The following is a 24,831-nucleotide window of genomic DNA, read 5'->3' as shown; positions in this document are numbered from 1 at the left end:
TGGGGCAGCAGGAGGCCCAGAAGTACACAATGTTTTATTGAAAAAAGTCAGGCTCACTTTGGCCAGCTCCATTCCTCTTGGCTTGATGAGAGTCTCTGCCTACAGCAGCCTGAGCCAGGTCTCCCTGCAGGCAGGCCCAGCTCAATTCTCCCTTAGTGTCCCTCTCCTCTTCTCTGATGGACAACATCCAAACAATAAATATACAATAAATAGTGCTCCTGGGCCAGACTGGGACTTCAAATCCCATATCAACCCTCACCAGTCTTCTCTAGTCAGGATAGATCTACACTGGGGTATGGGTGAAAATCCCTGTATCCCCCATGGTCCACAGGCCCTCGGATCCATTTAAATTGCCAGGCCCAAGCTTGGTTTCCCAGGAGACCTAGCAAAGCTGGTCCAAAGCAAAACTGGGCAAAGCAGAACTGGCAAGTAGGTGTAGGGGTAGGGACTGTTGTCCTAGACACCCCAACTCCAGGCCATGAGACTCCATTGGGCTCAGGAATAGATGGTGATGACTTCACGGCCACCTCCACGCACCAACAACACCCGTTCAAGGCCCTCAGTCAGCACTTCCAGGAATTCCATGTCTGAAGGGTGTCAGGTCAAGGAGGCAGCCACAGGACCAAGTCTACTTCCCACTCAGCAAGGGACACTCGAGGAGAGGAGAGCTCCCAACTGTTAGCCTTTACACAAAAGGATACAGTTCTCATCACCCTCACTGTTCTTCGGGGGGCCAGGCATGTTCAGTAGGACCAGGCGGGCATCGTGGGAGCGTGTGACAATGACTTCATTGAGCTTCACAGCAGTGTGCATGCGCCGCACATTGGACTGATCCCTGCGGACAAAGCAACGGGTCACAGGCTACTGAGAACTACCTAGCAAAGAGGACTCTGTCCCTCACCCATCTGCAGCTGGCCTGTTTCCACTCCTCCTCAGCATCATTTGTACTCACGGCTTAATGTGTACCAGCTCCCGGAAGTTGTCAGGGGCATGGCTGGGATCCCAGGGCTCGGGCATGTACTTGTCTCTGGTCCATGTCATCTGGATCCTGTCAGCCCCTGCTGCGGCCTCATCCTCCTCATCTGAATAAAGGCTCTCTAGCCGCAGGGCTGAGTGCCTATCCTTGACCAGCTGGGCCTGAGGACAACCAGAGGGTGTATCCTTGATACGCTGGGAAAAAGGGGCCTGGCCCAACATGACCACCCTGCCTCTGGGAAATGGGCACCAATTGGTTCTAGTTCAGGTGGAAAAGGTGAGGTTTTTTATTTGTTTGTTAGTTCAAGATAGGCTCACCTTTTGCCTCAGCTTCCTTTGTTTTTTTGTTTTGTTTTTTTGTTTTTTTCCATTTTGCCTCAGCTTCCTAAGTACTGGAATTATAGGCATAAGCTTTTCGCCCACTTTCTTTTTGCTTGGTTTTGCTTGATTTTGAAGACAAGGTTCCACTATGTAGCCTTGGCTGACCTGGAACTCACTACGCAGACCAGGCTAGCCTCGAACTCACAGGAATCCACTGGTCTTGGCTTCCTGAGTGCTGGTGTTATGAATATGAGCCATTATGCCTGGTCAAGTGAGTCATTCTGATTCCTCTACCAGACAGTGTCTTCAAAGGTGTGATCTGGCCATTACCCAAGCATGAACCAAGATAGCCATTTACTTCTCGATCCCGCTCAGTCTTGGTCAGCCTCATCTGCCGCAGCATCTGAGACCGCTGCTCCATCATCAGTGTCCGCTCATAGGTATATGCAGAAATGTCACTGTTATGCTGGAGAGAGGGAAGCTATGAGTACCAGGCTCTATGGGCCCAGACCCTCAGGGCCAGAGCAGGGCAGGCAGCTCACCATCTCCACCACCTCCACTTCCGCTTCCAGGCGGAGGTGATACAGGAAGATGGCTAGATCCTTCTTCATCTGGATGCTGTTGTCATCCATCTGGGCCACAGTGAAAATGCGCATCCGGCATTTCCTCCAAACCTGTGGCAATGAAGCATGTCAGTGGTTCAATCACACCTAGCTTTCCACGAGCCCAGCTGCCCTCACCCATGCCCAACCAGCTGGCACACCTTGTGTTGGCGTAGCAGGAAGGGCAAAAGCATAAGCATGCCTCCGTCATGCACGATCCACCACACGTCAATGTGGCCCTCCAGGTAGCGCTCGTGGTTGCTGGGGTAGAAAGCTATGTTCTTTGGCACCAGCAGGGCCAGGTGGGCAGCTGTGGTACAGCGCACAGTGTCTAGGGAGGAGGGTCACTGCTGACTACCAGCCTGTGACCCTCTGGTCTCTGCCACCTCGCTTTAACCCTGGCCCTTAGTCCCTGGCCCAGCTTAGATGCCAGACCCTCACACACCAATAAAGGTCTTCCAGGCACGAGGGTCCTCACTCTGTCGCCAGCCATAGGGCCAGCCCAGCACCACGGAGTTATGTCTCATGCCACCCAGGCCGCAAGACTGGATGAGGTGGGCCAGCCCCTCTCGAACCTTGCTGGCCACCACTACCTGGCAGAAGCCTTTTACTTTCTCAATGTCCATCATGTTCTTGATTGTCTGTGGGGAAAAAAGAGCATCAAAAGGCAAGGTCCACCAGTTTCTGGGGTCCTAACTAGAACTAGGGCTAGTTGGGGAGACCTTGGAGCAAGCTGCCCACCACAGGTCATATTTCCTGAATTGTATGTGTTTTATGCGCGCTGTAATGTGACGTGTGAATGTGTATGCCAATGCAGTGCAAGTGTACGGCATCATGTGGACAACCAAAGACAACTCTTGGGAATGGGTCTCACCTGAAACCTTGTAGGATTTGGGAGTCAAACTTAGGTCTACACATGAGGGTCTCTGCCCACTGAGGTGTTTGTTAGCCCACAGCCCAGAGTTTCAAGGTGGGACAACTGTACTTATTCATACTTGAAGACAGTGGCAGTGTTGTGCATCTGGCTGGCCACAGTGGCCCGGACTGGTTCCCTCCCATGTATGCCTGCTGTACCCCAGTCACCATTGATCTGGCTGAGCTGTCTTCCCACCCCAGGTCATTACCTGCTCAGCAGCCTGGGCCTCACCATAGCTCTCTAAGAAGCTGCCCTGGATGACAGAGCCAACAATCGTCAGGCCCTTCCCAGCCTTAAGCTGGGAGGCAAAGGTGAGGAGCCGGGGGTACTTCACATGAAGGTCTTCGTCTAGCTTCAGCAGCACCAGGAGCTGAGGCCTGCAGTGGTCAGACCATTAGGAAGCCTGAGAAAAGGGCCTGGGCTTTTCCCAAAGCCCTCTTCTTTCATTCTCAGAATCTGGACTCCCACAAGTTTGGGTAGCACAGATGCAAGGGTTCAACTAGCAAGAGGGTATCTCCTACAGTCTCCAGGGAGAGCTATAGAACCTCCCGCCCGCAGTGCTCCCTGGGACCCTGAGATGGCGCTGTCCTTCTGGGCATGCACTTACCGCCAGTTCTTGGTATGAGGAGGCCCTTCTTCCAGCCGCAACAGTGCATAGCGTGCAGCACTCAGGGACAGGCCTCGAATCCCGTCGCCCCACTCTTTCTCAGCCCTACAGATGTCACCACAAGCTACTGAGCCCCTGGTTCCACCCAAAGATCCCCCCTTCCTTTTCCCTTTGCCCTCCCTCTTCTGCTTGCTAAGTGAGTACTTTACTATTGGGCTACACTTGTACCCCCTTACCCAGGGATTTCTATGAGGGCTGAAGGAAGGCAAGGCCCTGAGTCACAACCCCCAACAACAGAACAAAAGCAAAGCTGGCCCAGCCTGCCACCGCCAACCCAACACTCAGACGATTCTAGCTGTTCAACCAGACACATGTAGTGCCATACAAGCTGTTTCCAGGCCAACAGTAGCCCTTCACTTACCCTTGGTACTCGATGTACTTGTAGATCATGCCCGCAATGAGCATGGCGACGAGGGCATAATACCAGGAGGAGACAAACATAAGAGCCAGGCAGAGACTCATGCCTAGGAAAGACAGTGCCCTGGGCAAGAGATGAGCGGGTAAGAATCAGGAATCTAGGTCATAGTTTGTCCCGTACTCTGGTGGCCCTTACAGGTCCCAAATCACAAGCTGGATGTGAGAAGCAGGTCAAGTGTCCAGTCAGAGAATCTCCTCACAGAGTTTCAAGAGCAAAGGCTGCCTAGGAAACTCAGACTTTCTCCAGAATGGAGCTTGTGGCTTCCCCAGTATGGCCAGTTATCAAGGGACTTGCCCCAGGGATCCAGTAGGCAGGCACTCACCAGTGATAGTATTTGAATCGGGGCCGCCAGTTGGGGGTCCTCAGAAGCGTCTGCACAGCACAGGCCAAGTTTACAAACAGGTAACACATCAGAAAGAACCTGCAGTGCCAGGAGGCAGTCAGAGCAGAGAAGCTTCCTTGGCGCCTGATGCCAGGCTCTTAACCCCCAGGTACCCACTCCCAGGGCCTGATGCAGATGGCAGTATTAAGAAAATGTCCTCAGAGCCCAGTGGTAGAGGATGGGTAAGTATTCACCAGCAGAGGGAGTGAGAAAGGAACAAAGTCCAGGAATAATAAGTGGAGAGCCGGACTAGGACGATGTTGAGGAATACTGGAGAATCCGCAGTGTGACAGATGACAAGATAATGTGTAAGCCTGTGGCCCAGACAATGATGAATGGGACTGTCAAGCATTTGGAAGTTGGGGAGTAAGTCAGAAAGACATGACAAAGACTATGTAATTTTGTTATGTGTAAGAGACGGGGATGCTGTGCTGTGTGTGGAGTTAGGACACGGGCAAGGCAGCCTGTGTGAGCCCTTCTGAGGTGTCAGCTAAGGACTGAGGGGACAGGGCATCAGACTGCGTCCTCAATGATAAAGAGGAAGGCCAAAGGGAGAGAGATATCAGGGCAGGAACTCTCATGGGGTACTAAGTCCCAACAAAGGACCGCCAGCAAGAACCACATGACAAAGGATGGCCTGTTGTTTCCTTTAGCTTAGGCAAGAGGGACACCACTCGAGATGCCTATAGCAAGAATAGCTGGAGGTATGCACTTCTATGGGAGTGGGGAGTTGCCAGGAAGACACAGATGTGGCAGGCCTGCCTGGGGCAGGCTGGAGTCTGCTTAGGTCTGTAAGTCGAGTGAGTGAAGCAAAGCCTCCTTACAACTGAACAAATAAGGACCACCAGCCATGGAGCAGAATGGGCACAGGTAACTACGGAAATCAAGCTCAGAGATCCTAGGAATCATGTTGACCACCACCTGCAAAAGGCCTTAGCATACTCACTGCCTCAGCTTACAGAACATGGGAAATAATGAATGGGACAGTGATGGCTTTGGTAAGGCAAGAGACCAGGTGCTTGCTCTTTTTGGGGCGGGCATCTGCTGGCCTTCTGCTCTAGGGCAGCTCCTACCACAGAGCATAGGGCCTGTTGGTTTCTTCAGCCTCTGTGGATGTACCAGGCTGGTTTTTGAAATTAGGGGAAACAGCCCTGCCAGCTCCCACTTAGCCCAGCCAATTGCCCAGTGGCACCTTAGACACCAGACAGGACCATGGGGAGGGTGCTGGGGTCCGCGGCTGAGGTTACTTAAGTTTAAGGAGCTTTCCCGAGACTACCCCTTGCCCTTCCTCAGCTCACATGGACAGAATGGGGGCCACCATGTCAAGGGAGGCGATGAGGATGCCCAGCTCAGCGATGAGTGCCGTCAGCAGGAGTGCCCACGTTGGCTCACCATTTGCTTTCCCATGGCCAAACACCTGCAAGGCACCAGAAAAGGAGCTGTTCCTACCACCACCACTACCCCATCTGTAGCCCCAAGTCATAACCTATTCTGCATTCCGCTGGTCCCAGCTCTATGTCTGTCCTTATGGGAGTCACAAGTTTCTCCAACTCTGCTTCTCTGCTTTGGATGAAGCATAGACAAGCCATGAGGATTCTGGATCTAAACAGCACCACTAACAGCAAACAGGGTCAAAGAAGCTTTCAGCAGCTCCTCTGGATGATTTCCAAGACCTGGGGCAGTGTAGGCAAGTCGTGCTGCATCTGAATCTGCCTCTCCCCTTGCCAGGGTGAGGGCTAAGAACATCAAGGCCGTGGGGTACATAGGAGAACTTACCCGGAGGAAGGGGATGATGTTATCCTTGGCAATGGCTTGCAATAAGCGTGGTGCTCCAGTGAGGCTTTGGAGACCAGCACCACACGTTGAGAAGAAGGAGCCGATGACAATGACCCAGGGTGAAGGCCAGGCCAAGGTGCCCACCACCAGGTTCCTGCTGACGCCATCACCATACCTGTAGAGGCTAGGCTCAGACCATGCTCCTATGAGAAGCCTTCCAAGCCCTGGGTGGGGCCATCAGGAGTAAGGGATGTCAGGGGTCAGGGGGAAAGGCTGAGAGGAGAGGCTCTAACTTTTAGTGGAGACCAGACAGCAGCCCTTAACTTTGTATCTTTGCCCTTTACCTCATCCTTGAACTTAACATCACCGTCATCTCCGAAGCAAAAGTCATGGAGGAGCCTGACCTACCTGATTACACAGATCGTTACTAGAAGTCAACTGCCTGAGATGTGTGGGACCATGGGTGGTGAGGGATGGGCTGGAGTGAGGGAGGAAAATGCTGACAGGGAGGGGCATGGCTCACTCACTTGTCCCGGAGTACTACACCATCAATGCAGGCACCAAAGAGAATCACACTGCTGAAGTCTGGACTCTATTAAGGAAGCTGGGTTTCTACCAAACTGTAGCCCCAATTCATGCCCCACATAGCACCCTAGTGATCTTCACAGCCATAGCCTCGACTGCAGACATCAGAAGGTCCCATTATGTGCATGGGGGTTAAGGTACCCATGCTTGTGTGTGCACGGTGTGTCTGCACACAGTCTGGTAACTTATATACAAAGAAGTACCTTCTGACACCTGCCCCACCAAGTCTGGGAAAGGATACACACAAGTGAAGTAGTAACAATGGCCAGAATGGTCCCCACCGGTATAGACTTCTGGGCGTCACGGAGGTCCCCGGATCGGTTTGAGCCAGCCATGATGCCTCCAAAAAACAGACAAGAATTCCTCAGGGACTCCCCAGGATTTGGGGTAGGGCTAAGTGTGTGATTATGAAGACCTTACCTGTTACAGAAGGGAAAAAGATGCCAACCAGCACAGTGAAGGATGTGGCAATGTCAGCCACCACATACAGGGATAGGCTCTCCTTCAGGCCAAGGGTATCTGTGGAGGGCAGCCCATGCTTCTCCACGACCTCACCCTTCTCCAGGTAAGCACTCCATAGGTTCTCTGTAGAAGCAGGAGCACTATCACTACAGCACCACTGATGTCCCCAGGGAAGTGTGGGGTAGCCCAGCAAGGTCCTACAGATGCCAGGAAGCTCTGGGAATTCTGGGGACAGCCTGAGCACAGTGACTCCAGTGTCTTCCCTAGGACTACTTTGGCCACAGAGGATGCTGTCCTGTTAGAACTGTAACAGATAAAGGAGACTAAACCTTCATCAGCCTGGACCTCACTACTGCCTGATTCCCAGACAGAGGCCCTTTATGACTCTTGTGGGAACATCCCCCACAGCATCAGGGGCTAGTAGCCAGGGAAGAGGGAATGCCAGAACTTTACAGGGTTTGCTGCAGGCCTGGGATTTTGGCCAAACAGGCTCCGTTCACCCAAAATCCAGCTACTAGGAGCCAGGCTAAAAGGACTGCTGAGCAGGGAAAGCAGCCAAACCTGCCCGCTCTCTTGCTGTGGGCGCACAAGGACAGCTCTGTGCTCTGCTTCCCTGCTCCGCCTGTGGGCTGGGTATGGTGAGGCGAGGAGACAGGAGGGGACCCACCCTGCAGCACACCAGCAGCTGCCCCAGGTATGCCAGGGATTTCAGTCACGTTGTTGAGCAGGAAGTAGGGGTCACAGGAGTCAGCAGTAAGGTTGGGGCTGTGGCAGAAGAAACTCCACAGCCGGGTGGTCACTGTCTCATTGTCCACCAGAACTGTCTTGGCACAGATGTCAAACTGGTCCCGAGACAGGGTCCTATTGCCCAGCATGCACACCCTGCGGGGAGAGAAGCACTGGCACCTGCTCGACTGCAGACCTCGCCCCTCCCCGCCCGGCAACCTGAGGGATACTGAGCATCAGAGGCTTAGAAAGGATGTCAGTCCAATGGCTGGACAAATGCCCTAGTTACTTACGGAAACACAGGAGGGTCAAAAATAGACTTGATGCCTCCAGCATAAATGGAAAGGATGGAGATGATCACACAGGCCAGGAAAAGTGAGGCAAATTTGTTCACATACTTGACACCAACAAACACCACCAGGGTCATAAAAGTCAGAAAAATGGTCCCATACACCCGCATATTATTCAGGGTGGCACTTGACATGTCGTGAGTGCCCGATGGGTGAAAGATGGCAGCTGGCGGAGCAATGTAGGTCTGAAACAAGAAGAAAGAAGCTCTAGTTCCAGCCTCTGTCTGGGGATTGAGCCTGTCATTGGTGTATGACTCCATGTCCATGAAATGTCCAGGAGAGCAAGCCACACAGAGAGAATGCAGGTTAGTGTCTGCTAAGGACTGGGGAGAAACGAGAATGATTACTAGCGAAGTTTCTCTTAGAGTAATGATATTCTAAACTGATTCTGGCAGTGGCTACATCCTTATGAATATACTAAAAATCAGGAACTTATACACTTTCTTCATCTCCTTTCTTTCCTTCTTCCTTCCTTTCTGTTTTTGACAGTATCTCACTATGTAGCTCTGGCTGTCATGGAACTTGCTCTGTAGACCAGGCTGGCCTTGAACTCACAGAGATCCACCTGCTTCTGCCTCCAGAGTGCTCAGATTAAAGGTGGCACCTTCACACCCAGCTGCTGCTTCTTCCATATGTATACTGAGACAGGTTTTGCTACGTAGTCAGACTGACTCTTCAAGCTTATAATATCTGCCTCAGCCCCCTGAGCTGTAATGGTAAAGAGGAAACATTTATTTATTCAGAGTGGAGGATGTGCATGAGCCACAGCGCAGCTGTGGAGTCAGAGGACAACGTGCAGGTGTCAGTTCTTGCTTTCCACTGTGTGAGTCCTGAAGACTGAACACTACGCCATTCACTGGCCTCTAGTAGTACTTTTTGAATGGACAGTGAATTGTTCGCCATGCATGTTGTATGAAACTAGGATAGGATAGGATAGGATAGGATAAAGGAGGGGAGGGGAGGGAAGAAAAGGAGATACAGACACAGGTGCCAACCTATGGAAGGAAGGGCCAAAAAGACAATTTGAGCAACTAAATAAAGATAGTATCAGATTATACCCAATAACTCAGAGAACAAAACAAACCTTTAGAAGCCCATATAAATACATGCGTGGATAAACAAATACACTGGGGAGAAGGGACACATCTCCTTACAGAATTCCAAATAACACAGAAGAAACGTGAGAAATAGAAAATAAGAACTCGGAGGGTCTAGGCCCTGCCCTGGATGAAATGACAGACTATGGACACCCCATGGAGGGCCTCACCCTCCCTGGGGAAATGAGGGGATATTGGGGGGGTTGGTAGGAAGGCACGGGAGGAGGAGAGGGAAATGGAGAGGGACCTGGAATTGACATGTGAAACAACCTTGATTCTAATTTAAATTAAAAAAAAATATATATATATAAAAGAAAATAAGAACTCAGAAGATCTTGACAAAAGGTCCTGGCTTCTGGCTGGTAGTGCCACACAGTGTCTCTAAATATCTATCCTCTGGATCTCCAAGAGGTCACCTGTTACCCTGTGTCCCTCTCCTCATGTCACCATGCTTCCCCCAAGGCCTCTCTCTCCATTTGGCCTAGGCCATTCCTTGGTGAGTAGAGAGCTGGATCTGAGACAGCACCCATGGGACTCAGGGACCTCCAGATAGCAGCCTATGGCCGTTCACTCTGACTTAAGGACGAGCTCCAGATAGCAGCCTATGGCTGTTCACTCTGACTTAAGAAGGACAAGGAGAAAATAGATTGTAAGGACCCTGGCACAGAGTCTGGGGGAAACAGAGCTGTCAGGGCCCACAAAAGGCGAGGAGGCACCCTCTCTCTGTCACCAACAAGATCAGCCCAACTCACGACTTGGCAGACCCTCTGCCACAGTCCAAACAGTGTTCTGGAAGAAATATCCAGGCCAAGGCGAAGGCAACCAGGTCTCTTCCCTGCTTGGCCCAAAGTAGCACAGGTGTACAGCGGGGACAGACATGAGCAATGATCCTTCCCCCTTGAGGCCTCCCATCAGAAAACCCAGACCTCATCCAGGGATGAGGAAAGTGCTAACAGCCTGTAGGGTGAGAGAGACTGGACACGACTAGGGCTGACCAAGGCTTAGCACAACTCACCAGCAAGATCTCAATGGCCCCAAGGATATACATGGCTGCTGCAAAAGTTGTCCCCAGGTAGAAGCACAGGCCCACAGCACCTCCAAATTCTGGTCCCAGTGAACGGGAAATCATGAAGTAGGAGCCGCCAGCTACAATGGAGAAAGTGTACACAGGTCAAGACTAATTCTCCAATGAGATCTCCCTCACATCAAACCTCCACAACCACCCAAAAGGACAAAGGCTGCTTTTCTCTTTAACAGACCAAGGCAGCGTCAGTGTCTTGTCCAGCTTTTGTCCCTGTGGCTCAGGACAGGCCTGACCCAAGTCTTTGTATCTATTAGAATCTAGCTTCCCTAGAAAACTGGCAGTCAACATGGCCCCACAGCGGTAAGAGCACAGAGACAAGAGTGATTCAACACTGCTGTCAAGTCCTCTCTTGAAAGTCTAGTGAGTAATAGGCATCAAGAAATGCAAAAGGGGTCAATTTCTTTTAAGTTGCAACCCCTCCTCTAGGACTTCCCCAAAAGAAGTATCAAGTGTGTTCCAGACTGTCATGACAATACAGTAGTGGGAAAAACCAACAACAACAACAAAAAAAGGTTGGTGGCCAGGCACTGGCGGCTCATGCCTTTAATCCCAGCACTTGGAAGGCAGAGGCAGGCAGATCTCTGTGAGTTCGAGGCCAGCCTGATCTACAGAGCGAGTTCCAGGACAACCTCCAAAGCTACAGAGAAACCCAGTCTTGAAAAACCAAAAAAAAAAAAAAAAAAAAAAAAAGCCTGTAATTCCAGCACCGAGGAGGCAGAAGCAGTATCACTTCAAGTTCAGAGCCAGCCTGGTCTACCTAGAGAGTTTCAGGGCAACCAAGGCTACTTAGTGAGACTGCCTCAAAAGACAAACAAAACAAAACAAAAAACAATGTTGAAAATGAAGAATCCATAAATAGGAGACTATTCTAAAAACTGATTATATCCTAGCATAAAGTAACTTGCTTTAAAGAAAATTTTCAAATTTGGGGAAATACATAAACATATACAGGTGTGTATATATGGGAAATATGCATTGTATACACACACAGACTAATACTTTGTAAGCTCCTAAGACCATGTACCTTCAAAAGCTGGCAGTAATGAACTCAGCCTGGTGAGGTTATGGGTGCTTTTGGTTTTCCATTCTGTTTCTTGCCATTTAAGCTCTCTTATAGTAAACATGCATTGTTCTTTCTTGGGAAGGGCACACAACTTTATATTAACAAAACACAATAGCTGTTTCAAATTCTGTTGAGCAAGAAAGCTCCCAGGAGGCATTGACTTAGAGTCAAGGATAGGACCCTACCAGAAAATTCCTGGAAGGAGTTACAATGGAGGATAGCAGGCAGATCCAGGAGGATTCTAAGCCATGTTCCTTGCAACAGGCCCACAGGTGGCATTTACTCACCTGGAACCACACCATTGGTGGCAATGGCACTCATGGAGATGGCTGTCAGCAGGGTCTGTAGGAAGGAAGGCCTGGATGAGCAGCTCAGCTGGGTGGGCTCTGTGGAGCAATGTGCCCCATGCCCAGCCCAGCTCCAGCCCCTGGGACACTCACACAGCAGCAGCAGATGAGCACGATGAGGAGGGCCTGCAGTACACCAGCTGTGCCCACCATCCAGGTCAGCCGCAGGAAGAGAATGACCCCAAAGATATTCTGCAGGCAGGGAAGGTACACACCCATAAGGGTGCCCATACTGGGTGCCTAAAAGGGCAGGAAGGGAGGGGGCACACAGCATCAGAGAGGTCCAGATATGCCACAGGAAGGAGCGTCTTGTCACTCAGCAGTCTCTATACCTGGGGTCCAGTGGAGCACAGGAGGTAGGAGCAGAAGCTTGGTTATTTCTACAGGTTCTCCCATAGGAAGACAGTTCAGACTAGGAAGATACAACAGCTGATTTTTTTTCTTTTTGGTTTTTTATTGTGTTTTGTTTCTTGAGACAGGGCTTCTCTGTGTAACAGTCCCCCGGCTGTCCTGGAACTTGCTCTGTAGACCGGGCTGGCCTCGAACTCACAGAGATCCACCTGCCTCTGTCTCCCAAGTGCTGGGAAAAAAGGCTTGTGCCACCACCGCCCTGCTTCTTCTTTTTAATCATTACTGTATGTGTGTGAGTGTGGCATGTACACCCACATGTACATGTGTCAGAGGACAATGCTCAACATCAGTTCTCTCACACTAAAGTCATTAGGCTTGTTCCTCAAGACTTTTACCCACTGAGCCATCTTGACAGACAAGACCCTATTCTTGTCGTATGTGTAAGGTTCTAAACTTTATGCATAAGATTCTAAACCTTAACCCATACCACACACCAAAAAAATTGCCTCTTTCTCTGCTTCTGATGTTCATCTGCTGTTGAGATAAGGTCTAGCTGTACAGCGCTGCTGCCTGGAACTTTCTATGAAGACTGGGCAAGCCTCAGACTTTTGATGATCTTCCTGCCTCAGCCTCCTGTGTGTTAGGATTATAGACGTATGCACTGCTTTTGGTTCTCCTCTTCTTGGTTCTTGCTTTTTGAAACAGGGTCTCACTCTTTGGTCAGGCTGCCTGGGATTCACTATGCAAACCATGCTGACCTCAGACTTGTGGTGATCCTGTCTCAGCCTCTTGGGTGTTGAGGTTACAGGAGTGCATTGCCACACCTGGCTTCTGACTTCTGTCCGACCTCTGGAAAGTGGAGACTGTCTCAGATCCCCACCTTCTCACCTGGTAGGTCTCATTACCCAAGCCAAAGCTCCTGTCCCTCCCCTCTAATCCCCCATCTCCAGCTCAAGTAGACAGGGGCCTAAAGGCTCTCAGACACTGGCCTGCTTTGTACCAAACATGCACCAGGACATCGGAGACACTGAGTGGCACCTCCCATGCCTGCCAACCTCTCCACTCTGAAAACCAAGCCCTGTGCCATTATTCCTATTGAAAATCCTCTGACTGCCCTCTAATGGAGTGTGGGGCGTGTGGTCCAGACTCCTGGGCTCTGGCCACTGGATATACTCCATCACCACCTTGTCAGGCCCAGCTTTGAACACATTCCTCTGGACTATATACCAGTTTACACCTGTGAGGGATTTAATTTTCTCTTAATTAAATCATCAGAAGTGGGAAGACCACTTCTAATCTAGATCTTTGAGGTGGGGAGATCCACCTTTAATCTGGACCAATGCCTTCTGCTGGCAGCCTAGATAAGGACACGGAATAAAGAAGTTGGCTCTCTTTGCCTGCTTGCTTTTACTCTCACTAGCAGGTCCATTCCTTCACTGGCATTAGAGCCAACTTCTTTAGGATTCCAGCATATACCGAAGACCAGCTGAGACATCTAGCTTCACAGACTGAACAACTACTAGATTCTTGGACCTTCATTGTTGGACTAGCTGGATCACAGCCTATAAAGCCAATCTAGTAAATCATATATATTTTTTCTACGTATATAATAATCATTATATAATAATCTTTTTATATAATCTATATAGATTCTTTATATATCATAATCTATATATTCAGTATATATATTCTCTAAGCTCTATTCCTCTAGAGAGCCCTGACTAACACTATTTGCTGTTCTAACACCAACAGGCCTGACAGGTTCCCCCAAAGTGCTCCTGAACCCAGTGAGTGGTACCTTCTTTTTTTTTTTTTTTGGGTTTTTTCGAGACAGGGTTTCTCTGTGGCTTTGGAGGCTGTCCTGGAACTAGCTCTGTAGACCAGGCTGGCCTCGAACTCACAGAGATCCACCTGCCTCTGCCTCCCAAGTGCTGGGATTAAAGGCGTGCGCCACCAACGCCCGGCGAGTGGTACCTTCTAAGTGCCCTGAAGTCTCACAGGCAGAACAGAAATCACACTGTGAGCAAGTGAGAAAGATCTAACATACAGATTGACGGGTTCTCAACTCTGTAAGGGCAGGCTGTGACAGAGGCTGTGTGTGCAGAGGCTGTAACACTGGTACAACCCAGGGCAGTGGGGCCCTGGGAGCATCCACAGAACCCCAGCAGATCCTCCTGTGCCCTGAAGCTGGGCAAGCCTGGGCCTGAGGATCTTCAAAAGAGCTGAGCAAGACCAAAAGCTTGCACACGCTGTCCTGCACAAGGCTGTATGGGTGAGACAAACCTTACCCTGGGTTCCAGTCCCCTTCTCAGAGTACACCACCTACTGGATAGTGGTAGTAGCAAGAGCTCCTATTTCTACCCCCATCCTAAGGCTGAGTCACTCTAAAGGGCAGTGTGGGAAAGGGCTGGACCGGAAATGCTTTTTGCATCCCTAAATAACCTCTGGCAGCCTCAGAAGGTCACTGGGTTAGAGCAGAAGTGGCTGCCAGGGAGAAGAATCTGACTCTCAGTCCCGCATGGTCTGGTTGGAGGCCCACCCTCCCTGCTTCAAGCCTTCTTTTCTGAGGCCCATGGCTCCCTAGCTTCTGTTAGATTTGGCCAGACTCCTCCTCTCTCCATGGATCAGCCAGTGGGGCTAGGACTGTTAGCTACCTTCTCACATCTTTATACTAGGATCAGGTAAACTGGGTGGCTGAGCATCTTCACAAGCTCCTGATTAAGCCCTAGGGCCACAGCTCCTCACTAACTCAGGCTTCTACCCCACAGGCCTATCTGGGGCTTTTTCACCCCAGCCACCGGCTCCCCGGCATTGCCCCAGGATCCTACCAGCACTAAGCAACACTCTTTGGAGTTGAGACCACTCCTGCAGGGCTGGATAGGCATAGCTACACAGAGTTCTTGCTATCTTTGTTTTTCAAGATAGGGTTTGTCTGTGTAGCCCTGGTTGTCCTGGAACTCCCTCTGTAGACCAGGCTGGCCTTGGTCTCACAGAGATCCGCCTGTCTGTACCTCCAGAGTGTTGGGATTAAAGGCATGTGCCACCACCGTCTGGCTGAGTTTTCACTATCTTGAGTTCAGAAGATGCCAAAAAAAAAAAATCACAACCAGCAGAGCAAGGTGGGATAAGGTCTAGACCACCTGGAGATAACAGCTGCCCTCTCTGAAGAGTGGGCTGCCTCCCACCACAGAAGGCAAAGGATACACGTTAGTTTGGCTCACTCTCCTGGATTCACCTCAGCAATGCCCACATCTCATAGGCAGGTCTGAAGGCGGTAACCTGGTTTATCTCAAACAGGAATTACTTTGCTTTGTGTTTACTGCCAAGGTGAATGCCACAGCGGGATCAGACCTCAGCTCCTTCCAAGCACAGCTACTCGCCCCTACCTTCTGAGGATGCCTAGACTCAATCATTCTGCCTCCTTCAGTCCTTTTAAGATCACTAGGACTCCAGGTGTGTACCACCAAGTCAGGCTTCTGTCTCAAAGCTCTTTTTGTGAAAATAATATTCTAGATCCTGGATCCACTCTTAGATCCACCTGCCTCTGCCTCCTGAGAGCTGGGATTAAAAGTGGTGTGTGCCGCCACTGCCCAGCCAACCTGGGTCCACTCTTTTTTTTTTTTTTTTGGTTTTACAAGACAAGGTTTCTCTGTATTGTTTTGGAGGCTGTCGGTCCAGCCTGGCCTCGAACTCACAGAGATCCGCCTGCCTCTGCCTCCCGAGTGCTGGGATTAAAGGCGTGCGCCACCAACGCCTGGCTGGGTCCACTCTTGAAACAGGGTATCACATACTGACAGCTCAGAGCTAGGAGCTGTTGTTCTTCCCATTGCTTGAGGCTCCTCTGGCCCTCTGCTCTCAGGAGCTCCCCCTTGGCTCTCAGCCTCTGAACCCCTTCCTCTTAAGGTACTCAGTTCTCACCCTCCACGCCCAACACCCACTGGTCCAAGCGAGCTCAACACCACACAAGGAAACATCTAATTCCATGGTCATCCGTCTGTCTCCCAGATGTGGCCCTTCTGCTGACACTGCCGTGCTCACCTTGGCAGCTCTCCGACGGGCACCTCCCCCGCTTTCAGCTTCCTCATGTTCCTTGGCTCCTTGGGTGAGGTTGGTGTAGCTGACAAGCTTGCCCAGGAGAGACGAAACCTTTGGGCGTATGTCCAGTTCCTCCTGTAAACAGAGCCACGGGGCAAGATGGCAATGGGCCAGGCCAGGCCAGTGTCAGGCTACCTGTGTGTAGCCAGCAACTTGGCTGCTGGCCCAGTGCCAAGCCCTGAGGCAGGCCTGGACTTGATCCCAGCTCTTGCCTGGGGAAGCCCAAGCAAGCTAACTGGGCAGGTGTGGGCACCACACCCCAGAAGGCAGCACTCAAAGGCCCTGCGGCCGCTCTTCTCTGCCCCACCTTGGCTGTAATCACTGCCAGCTCATTTGTGAAAATCACCCGCCTCAGGGGAGAAGGAAGGGTAAGCCCTGCTGGCAGGCAGACAGACTGCACACTTCATCCTGCCTGGCTGGCCACCGTGAAGCTATGGTTAGGTCTCTGGGATTCACATCTACCTCAATACACACACACACACACACACACACACACACACACACACACACACACACACACACACACACATGTCACCCAGGTCACCTCAGGAAGACCAAGAAAGACAGAAGAGGGATATCTGGATATCTGGAACATTTGTAATCCATTGTTTGCCTGAACCCTAACCTTTCTGTTTGGTGTCCTCAAGCCCTGGTCTATGAAAAACATACCTCAATCTGCAAGGGAGGTGTTTGTTACCCCCTTATTGTGGGGGGCAGATCACAAGACTTCTAGCACTCACAGAGTCTAAGATCCACCCCCCCAATGGCCTTAGCACTGTGACTTTACCACCTGCTGTGACGCTCCCTGCCACCTGCCCACTGTCTTAATGAAGCATTTGCCTGTCAGATCCTCTCCGACCTGTACACGGGGAGCCTGGCTGGGAGTGATGAGTGGAGATGTAGGCTCTTTGTATGTGTGGACATTGAGAAGCCTGTATCACTTGGCTGCAAGGCAGGCGAATGTACCAGTTGAGAGTTTAGGAATCTGAACCATTTCTTAAATCCAGAGGGTCTGGAAAGGCAAAATTCCAATTGAAAGGCACAACTGTGGGAACCTTTCCAGAGAAGTGTCCACCATGGCTTTAGCTATGGAGGGCAGAGTGGGCCAGATTCAAGAGGAAAATAGGCCTCTGTAGCCAGAGGGGGAGGGAGCTGGGGGAGCCAACCAGAAAAGAAAGAAAGATTCTATCCACAGCTGAGAGGGGAGCCAAGGGCTGAGAGAAGCCCCAGGAGTGGAGGGGAGAAGACAGCGTGAGGAAGTAGCCTCCTCGGTGAGGGGCTGTAAGGAAGGCAAGGCCCTGGAGATGGAGGGAGGGTTGCAAGTGGGTCTCGGAAGGCAACCTGAGAATCACAGCCTGGAAGGGAAGCCGGCCTGCTGCTTAGCGGAGCCCTCTGGAGAAGCCCCTGCCAACCGCCCACCTGTCAACCACACCTGAATGGCTCCCCAGATACCTCAAACAGTGCCAGGTTCCTGTCATAGTAGTCACTTCCTCTGGACGCTTCCAAAGGGCAAAGGAAAGGACTGTTTTCTCTGTGGTTACTCTGTCCTGTAGAAAGGGAGGGAAAGAATAGGAGTGAGTTGCTGTCTCCCAGGTCCCCAGCCTATACCCCACCCCAGAAGAGGCCGAGCCACAAAACAGCTCTGCACATCTTCGTCAAGAGGCTAAGAAGCCACAAACACACCGTCTCTTTAAAACACTTTTGGAAGCCACAGCGTTAAGAAACCCTGACTCGGAAGAAAAAGAAGAAGAAAGAAAAAGAGACATTGAGCCTCCATTTCCTCCTCATACACTTGTCTTTCTGAAGGGACATAAAGGAGGCACCCAGAAATCAAATCCCGGGGCATCATTCTCTGTAGAAGACTCTAAATCTCCACACTGGCGGCAAGTGTACATGAAGGGCGGGGCCTACCGAGAAGGCGGGGCCTGACCAAGACCACCACCGAGGCCCCACCTTCCTTCTTCCCACGGATCTGGAGGTACCATTCTGCCCTCCAGGAAGATGAAACCACACAGAGCACCTATCGCTGCCATGGCCCACTAGGGGCCAGCTAGCTACCCCACCATGCACCGCGTGAGGTGTTCCGGAGGATGGCCCAGAGCATGCTGGGAGACGGGGCCAGTCTCACATGGGTACAAGCACCAGAAACAGCCATTGGGGAAGCCAGGGCACGCGATGGATCTTGGGGTTGAGCAGAGTAAATGTAGGAGCTGTGGTCGGGGGCTCATCCGTTGGCCTTTTGGTTCCCAGATCCAAAGGGAATCCAGAGATTAGGGATCCGGAGGTTCCAGTTTGCTCCAGGACAGAGAGTCCTACTCCAGCCTTCACTCACCTCTCAGACGGGTGAAAATGTGCCTCACCAACTAGAAAACTTCCCAGAAAGGAAGGAGCATGCGCATATCCTGTTTTTTGCTGTGTGTGGGTATGAACCCACAGACTCATGCAACATTATGACATGGTCCACAATTAATTCTCCAGCCCCCCCTTCTCCTCCTCTGAGACAGGGTCTAACTGCAGCCCAGGCTAGCCTCAAACTCCTGCCAATCCTCTTGCCACAGCTCCTCAAGCACTGGGATTACAGACCGTACAGCTCTCACCACACCAGCTCTCACACACTTTCTTTATTGTATATGTGTGTGTGTGTGCATACTCGTCTAGGTAGTACAGGGGCCAAGGTCAACATCAGGCGTGTTCCTTCCTCACTCTCCACCTTATTTTTTGAGAGCTCACCAATTCAGTTACTCTGGCCAGTCGGCAAGCCCCAGGGGTCCTCCAGGCTGTCTCCCCAGGGCTGGGATCACAGGAGGCACACATGCCTGGCTTTGCATACCTGGCTCTCTGCTCTACATTCGATGATCGTGTAGAACAGTATAGGTCCCTGCCAAAGCCAGCAGTCACTTCAACCCACCATGTCCGGTTAAAGCCTGCTGGGGTCAGGCAGGTCCTCAGACACTCTATGGCATTTGTGCTAACTTCCATGCTCATTCAAGAAGGATAAGGAATCACAAGAAAAATCTCAAAATCCAGTCACAGTTGCCATTTCCACTGACAACTCTCCAGTGAGCTCTAAAAACAAAAACCACCACCACCACAAAAACAGAACGACAGAGCAGAAATGAAAACGGCAGTTCTACAGCTCGTCTTACTTCGAGTTCTGTCTCGCCTACTAGGAAGTTCCATAAGCGTATCCCTCAGATGTAATCAGCATTTATTTAGTGTCAGTTCTCCCTCTCCCTCTGTATCCTCTTAGGAACCACTTTTGTACTTCAGATCCCTTTGTGGAAAGAGGCTGGAAATAAATATAAGTTATTCTAAACGCACACACTGCAGGCTGTCCCACCACCGATACTAAGAACAATGTACCAAAAAAAAAAAAAGCACTATTATTTAGAAACTGCAGAACAGTGGGTTTTCAACCTTCCTAACACTGTTTAATACAGTTCTTCATGATGTGGTCACGATCACCCAACCATAAGATTATTTTTGCTGCTACTTCATAACTGTAATTTTGCTACTGTTATGAACTGTAATGTAAATATCTGTGTTTCCAATCATCTTAGGTGACCCCTGTGAAAGGGTTGTTTGACCCCCAAAGAGGTTGTGACCCACAGGTTGAGAACCACTGTTGTAGACCTAGGTATGACGGCACACACCTGTAATCGGTGCCCCTGTGAGGCAGCGGCGGAAGAGCCTGAGTTCAAGGTCAGTGCAGGCTACATAGTGGTTTCTAGGGCAGCCTGGGCTGCAGAGCGAAAACAAACAAAAAAGTCAGAGGACTGGGAATGTAGCTCAGTCGGTAAAGTGCTTACCTAGTGTGCATAAAGACCTGGGTTTGATCCCCGGTACCTCATGGAACATGTTGAAAAAGAAATCAAAGGAAAAAATTCTACAAAGTGTTGAGCTGAGCTTGCATAACAGTGTCCCCCTCTATGACCCATCTGATCCCTTGTCCCTATAACCATCATGCCAGATGGCATGGAGTGTTCTAGAAGCTGTCTCTATTACCTTACTTTCTGGTACACATCATTTACCTCCTTTCAGAAACAAAGCAAGACAAGGCTGTGTAGCCAGGAGGGCAAGACCTAGGCCCAAGCTTGGGAGTTGAGCCGTGGGTTCCCTTTTCACATTCTAGATCCCGGCCTGTTTAGGGGGCACTCTGGGATATCGCAAGATACCTTAGCACAGAAAAGACCTCTGGAATATGTAGTTTGGTCACTGTGTGCATACCCTAGCCTCTGGGTGTTCAGAGAGCCAGCAGTTCGGCTTGAATTTCTGCTCTTTACCCTGTGTGATCCAACGCAAACTGCTTACTCTCTCTGTACCGAGATGTCTTCTATGAAGTAGAGACAGTAACACTCACTCTTCCAACTTCCCTGATGCATCAGAAAACATACTGTCTGGTCTCAGACACCAGCGGGCACTCCTTAGATTCCCCAAAGCCTCATTTACGGACCCTCCCATAGGATTACAGGGATATGAGAGCGTCTAAACAGTGCCTCAGATCTGTACACCCCTTAACTTCAAGCTACCGCCCTGGCCTCAGCTATTCCAAAAATTCCAGGGCAGGTTTAGGCATGCCTGCCTGCCAGGCTCAAGCTTTTCAAACACTACCCAAGACCCCCAGAGAACCAGAGCACAGCTCAGGCCTGGGGCTGCCTGAGAAGCACACAGGTGTGTTCCTATCAGCAATTGTGAGAGCCCCGATGGTAGGGAGTGACCTGGGTGACAGTTCTGGTCCCTGTGTACACGGCATCTACCTACAATGCCCCTCCTTGACCGTCCTACACCTGCCACAGGTCACCTAGATGAGCAGTCCTAGGTATGCCCCTCAGAGCAGAGGTGTGAGCTTTAAGCTGAGGGTTTCCAGGAGAGCTGCACCTAAGATAGTTCTGTGCTCTCTGACTCTTGGCTAGACTTGGTAAGAAGAAGCAAAATCACTCACCGGGGTGCAGGGTATCCCCCATGCTGCAAACACAGCCACAGTCTGGATGAAAAGGAATAAGAGGAGAAGAAGGAAGGGGTGGGGTGGGGGGAGGTGGCCTAGTCTGGATGGATCTGGCGGGACACAGCCAGCAGCCAGCATAGCTCCAGGTTACTCCTGTCACCCTGTGAAGGACCAAGGCGGGGCCAAAGACAAGGCTTAGCCCTGCCCACTGGTCCAAGCTAATGATGCAGTTCCACACATCATCTGGATGCAAACATCCTTCCAGGCCTAGGGGAGGAGGGAAACTGTTCTGACCCCTTGGACCAGGATAGGGGCATACAGGGACATTGGGTTACTTACATAGGGCTGTGAATTCTGACAAATCTCCATGACCTCTGGCAGCCCATGCCACTGCCCTGCACAGCTACACGTGGCAGACAGGTGATACAGCCATCATTCATATGAGGCACAGGCTATCCCAAGCATGTCACCACTGCAGACCTATCAGATAGCCTGTGATAACATCACCCAATAACAACACACATTTCCTACATGTTTCTATCACCTCAGTCCCAGACATCATAGGCATTTGTTATCAATCATAGCACCATGGTCATCACTGGCAGCCTTGCTGGAAATAATAGCCATGAGGACATCCTGACCTGACCCTGACTTCACCCTGTGATATTCAGTCACACATGTGCATTTACACATGCCTGTACAGCTACACAGACAGACACACAGACACAGTAATGTTCACATCCCAAGTGTGTGCCAGGACTGGCCTTGAGGATCCTCTTTGGGTGAAGATGGAGAAAGGGATACCTCCATGACCAGCCCTAATACCTAGGTTAAGGCACTACAGTTTCATATCCGGGTTTGAATCCCACTGGGAACAAGTTACATAACTCTTCACTCCTTCCTAAGTGCGAGTAACAGAACCTGTCCCATGGGGGAGGCTGGGAGGATTAAAACGAGTTGCTTCATGTACAGTGCCTAGACAAGCTTGGCTCCGTGTGACTGCTCCCCAGATGCGCCCTGTACCTACAGATCTACACCAACAGAGGCTCGTCCAGGAGCACACCCTTCGCTCCTAGCTAGCGGGCCGGAGGAGGCAGGGGTGGGGAGAGGACAAGAGACGGGCGGTGAGTCACAGGGGAAGAAAGGATAACTCTCAAGAGGATGGGGGCGATTCACAGAAAGTGAGGAAGCTGAAATCCAGGCTTCTGTTGAACCTGGTCCGAGCCCGGGACGCGCGTTCGGCACCAGCCTGAGCCAGGCAGCCTGCTGGCCGGCCTCCCCAGGCGGCCACGTCTGCAGCCCCCGCCCGCGGCCCTCGGGGGAGGAGCTGGGAGAGGGTGGCTGGAGATGACTTGGCTCGGGAGTCCCGGACCCAGAAAACTCGTCCGTCTGAGCGCGCGGGGAGCAAGAAAAGTAGAGTCCCGCATGGACGTGTTCGCGCGCGGTTCGGCGGCGCGAGCGGACGCGAGTCCGGTGTAGACGCCCCCAGTCCCGGCCCCGGCCCCGGTCGGGCTCACCCTCACCGTCCGAGTCTTCCCGCTCGGCGCGCTCCCCGTAGTCCACCCAGCTGAGCCCCTCGAGGTTGTCATAGTCGCCGCGTCGCGGCCCGTCCACCGGCACCACGGTGAAGTGAGGCATCGCGCGCGTTCGGCCCGCGGTCCCGGCCTCCAGCCGGCTGTCCCCGCCGCCCTGGGCCGGCCCGCCCCGCCCGCTCGCATTCCACCCCGCTGCGCTCACTTCCTCCACCCGCCCCCCGGGCCGCCCCTCGGGGGCGGGGAGCAGGAGGGGCTCAGGCCGGCTCCTCCCCGAGGGGGGCACATAAGGTGGCGAGGGTACCCCAAGAACGGAGGACTCTGGCTGCTGGAGGGTCGGGCTCCTGTGTGACTTTGGTTGAGGGGTTGCCCTCTCTGAGCTCTAGATGCGATAGGTATAAAGTGAGGGAAAGTCGTTTCCACTTTTAGGGGCTCTATGGTGGTGAGACGGGGCGCAGGGTGCACAGGCTCTGTGCGGCGGACCTCGTTAGCTCTCGGTCACTTTTCTGTTATTCAGGGGAAAGGGTAGGTAGGGCCCGAGTCTCTCGTCACCCCTACATACACAGTCCTCCATTTCCATCATTTCTCTCTAACACTTCTCCACGTCTCCGGCAGCCGAATCCCCGCGAACATACAGTCCCTGCCCTCAGTCCTGCTTGCGGCAGCCTCTCCTCCCGGAGTCCGCTACATCCACGCCAGAGAGGACACCTGCCCATCCTTATTTGACACTTTAGGATAGTTCAGCTATCTCGTTTGAACTTGCTCTTTCACAGCCTCGCCTCCTGGTGTTTTAAGCACCCAGGTCCTTTCCTTTCTTGGTGCTAACTTCTTTCACATTCAGATAACTTATCTAGTTGCCTTTACTTCAGAATTTTTATCTTTCTTGGTTGTCCTTTCTGCCTCTTTTTTTTTTTCCTCCCTTCTTCCTTCCTATCAGAAAACTCCAGGGTTCATCTTTCTGCTCTATCTCCATTCTTCTCCCTTTTCTGGCTTAGACAGCCATTAGAACGCAGGCTGACTGTGGGATCCGCGCCTTCTGACCGCCACTGTCCAATGCCAGCTCTCACTCTGCCTGTGAGCTGGTCTGCAACCCCTGGAGTGGCCCACCATCTAACCCTTCCCACTCAGCCTTCCCCAGCTGCTACTCTCTCTCCTCGTGGCACCCTTAACTGCTTTCCAACTGCACTCTCTGCTCTCCTCAGTCTGCACTTCATGCCCTAGAGCCAGCTCAGTGTTTAAGAGCTTTTTCCGCTCTTGCCACAGACCCAAGTTCAGTTCCCAACACCACATCAGGTGCCTCACGACCGCCTGTAAATCCAGCTTCAGGGGTTATGATGCCCTCTGGCCTCCTCAAGGTCCTGCATGCCAGAGTTCACACACACACACACACACACACACACACACACACACACACACACACCAACATAATTATCTTTAAACTTCAAAAGTAAATGAGCAAGCAGAAATATAAAAAACATAAGGTATGTCTAACAAAAATATAAGAATTATAAGATATGACTAATAAAAATTTTCCAGTCAAACCAAAAACCAACTAAACAAAAAACAGGTGGGTGGTTACTGAGGAACAACACTTGAAGTTGGCATTTGATACACACACACACACACACCAGGATGGTGACACCCATCTTTTGTTTATTTTGCTTTTTTTTTCCAAGACAGGGTTTCTCTGTGTAGCTTTGGCTGTCCTCAAACTTACTCCGTAGGCCAGTCTGGCCTTAAACTCAGAGATCCGCCTGTCTCTGCCTCCCAAGTACTGGGATTAAAAGATGTGTGCCACCACCACCGGCTCTTTTTTTTTTCTTCCTTTTTGTTGTTGTTTTTGTTTTGTTTTCAGACAGCATCTCAGTATGGCCCTGGCTGTGCTGGAACTCTATGAAGACCACGTTGCCTCCTGGGTGCTGAGGTAAAAGATGTGCACCACATGCTCAGCTATTTTGTTTTGAACTCTGTGTCTCCACTGTGTGAGGATGTGCATGAGTGTAGGTTCATTGGAGGAGGACAGTGCCCTTTCCCCCTGGACCTGCAGTTACAGGCTGTCGTGAGCCATCTGATGTGCATGTTGGGAACTGAACTCAAGATAGCAAGGGCTCTTTTGTTTGCTTTGTTTTGCTTTTTC

General features: G+C 51.3%; 1 protein-coding gene across 3 annotated transcripts; it reads right to left on the bottom strand.

The window, feature by feature from the left end:
- Nucleotides 1-14: 14 nt before the first annotated feature.
- On the bottom strand, nucleotides 15-22,880 carry Slc12a4 (solute carrier family 12 member 4). 3 transcript variants are annotated; one of them, XM_005076311.4, is made up of 24 exons: nucleotides 22,680-22,870; nucleotides 17,670-17,764; nucleotides 16,161-16,292; nucleotides 11,865-12,011; nucleotides 11,712-11,766; nucleotides 10,293-10,423; nucleotides 8,124-8,365; nucleotides 7,772-7,986; nucleotides 7,063-7,227; nucleotides 6,884-6,982; nucleotides 6,585-6,642; nucleotides 6,058-6,232; nucleotides 5,580-5,698; nucleotides 4,222-4,320; nucleotides 3,843-3,962; nucleotides 3,422-3,526; nucleotides 3,023-3,191; nucleotides 2,344-2,539; nucleotides 2,060-2,229; nucleotides 1,839-1,970; nucleotides 1,655-1,762; nucleotides 953-1,137; nucleotides 702-835; nucleotides 15-587 (listed from the first exon to the last, which is right to left on the bottom strand). In XM_005076311.4, the coding sequence occupies exons 1-24, from the start codon at nucleotides 22,798-22,800 to the stop codon at nucleotides 496-498; spliced, it is 3,264 nt and encodes a 1,087-aa protein (XP_005076368.1). In that variant the 5' UTR covers nucleotides 22,801-22,870; the 3' UTR covers nucleotides 15-495. The 3 variants fall into 3 exon arrangements, with proteins under 3 accessions (XP_005076368.1, XP_005076369.1, XP_005076370.2); XM_005076312.4 differs by having other exon boundaries at nucleotides 22,686-22,870; XM_005076313.3 differs by lacking the exon at nucleotides 17,670-17,764 and having other exon boundaries at nucleotides 22,686-22,880.
- Between the last annotated feature and the right edge of the window lie 1,951 nt (nucleotides 22,881-24,831).

This window comes from Mesocricetus auratus, unplaced genomic scaffold, assembly GCF_017639785.1.
Source record: "Mesocricetus auratus isolate SY011 unplaced genomic scaffold, BCM_Maur_2.0 Super-Scaffold_100062, whole genome shotgun sequence".
NCBI lineage: Eukaryota > Metazoa > Chordata > Mammalia > Rodentia > Cricetidae > Mesocricetus > Mesocricetus auratus.
The sequence above is the reverse complement of the archived record's forward strand: the minus strand, read 5'-3'. Positions and strand labels throughout refer to the sequence as shown.

What these genes read in the sequence shown, in the direction of transcription:
- Slc12a4 (XM_005076311.4), bottom strand. Translation starts at nt 22,800, where the DNA reads ATGCCTCACTTCACCGTGGTGCCGGTGGACGGGCCGCGACGCGGCGAC. An exon ending in CACCAATGGTGTGGTTCCAG is followed by an intron (nt 10,424 to 11,711) that starts GTGAGTAAATGC and finishes TCTCCATTGTAG; the next exon opens with CTGGCGGCTCCTACTTCATG. An exon ending in AAGTGGAGGTGGTGGAGATG is followed by an intron (nt 1,763 to 1,838) that starts GTGAGCTGCCTG and finishes CCCTCTCTCCAG; the next exon opens with CATAACAGTGACATTTCTGC.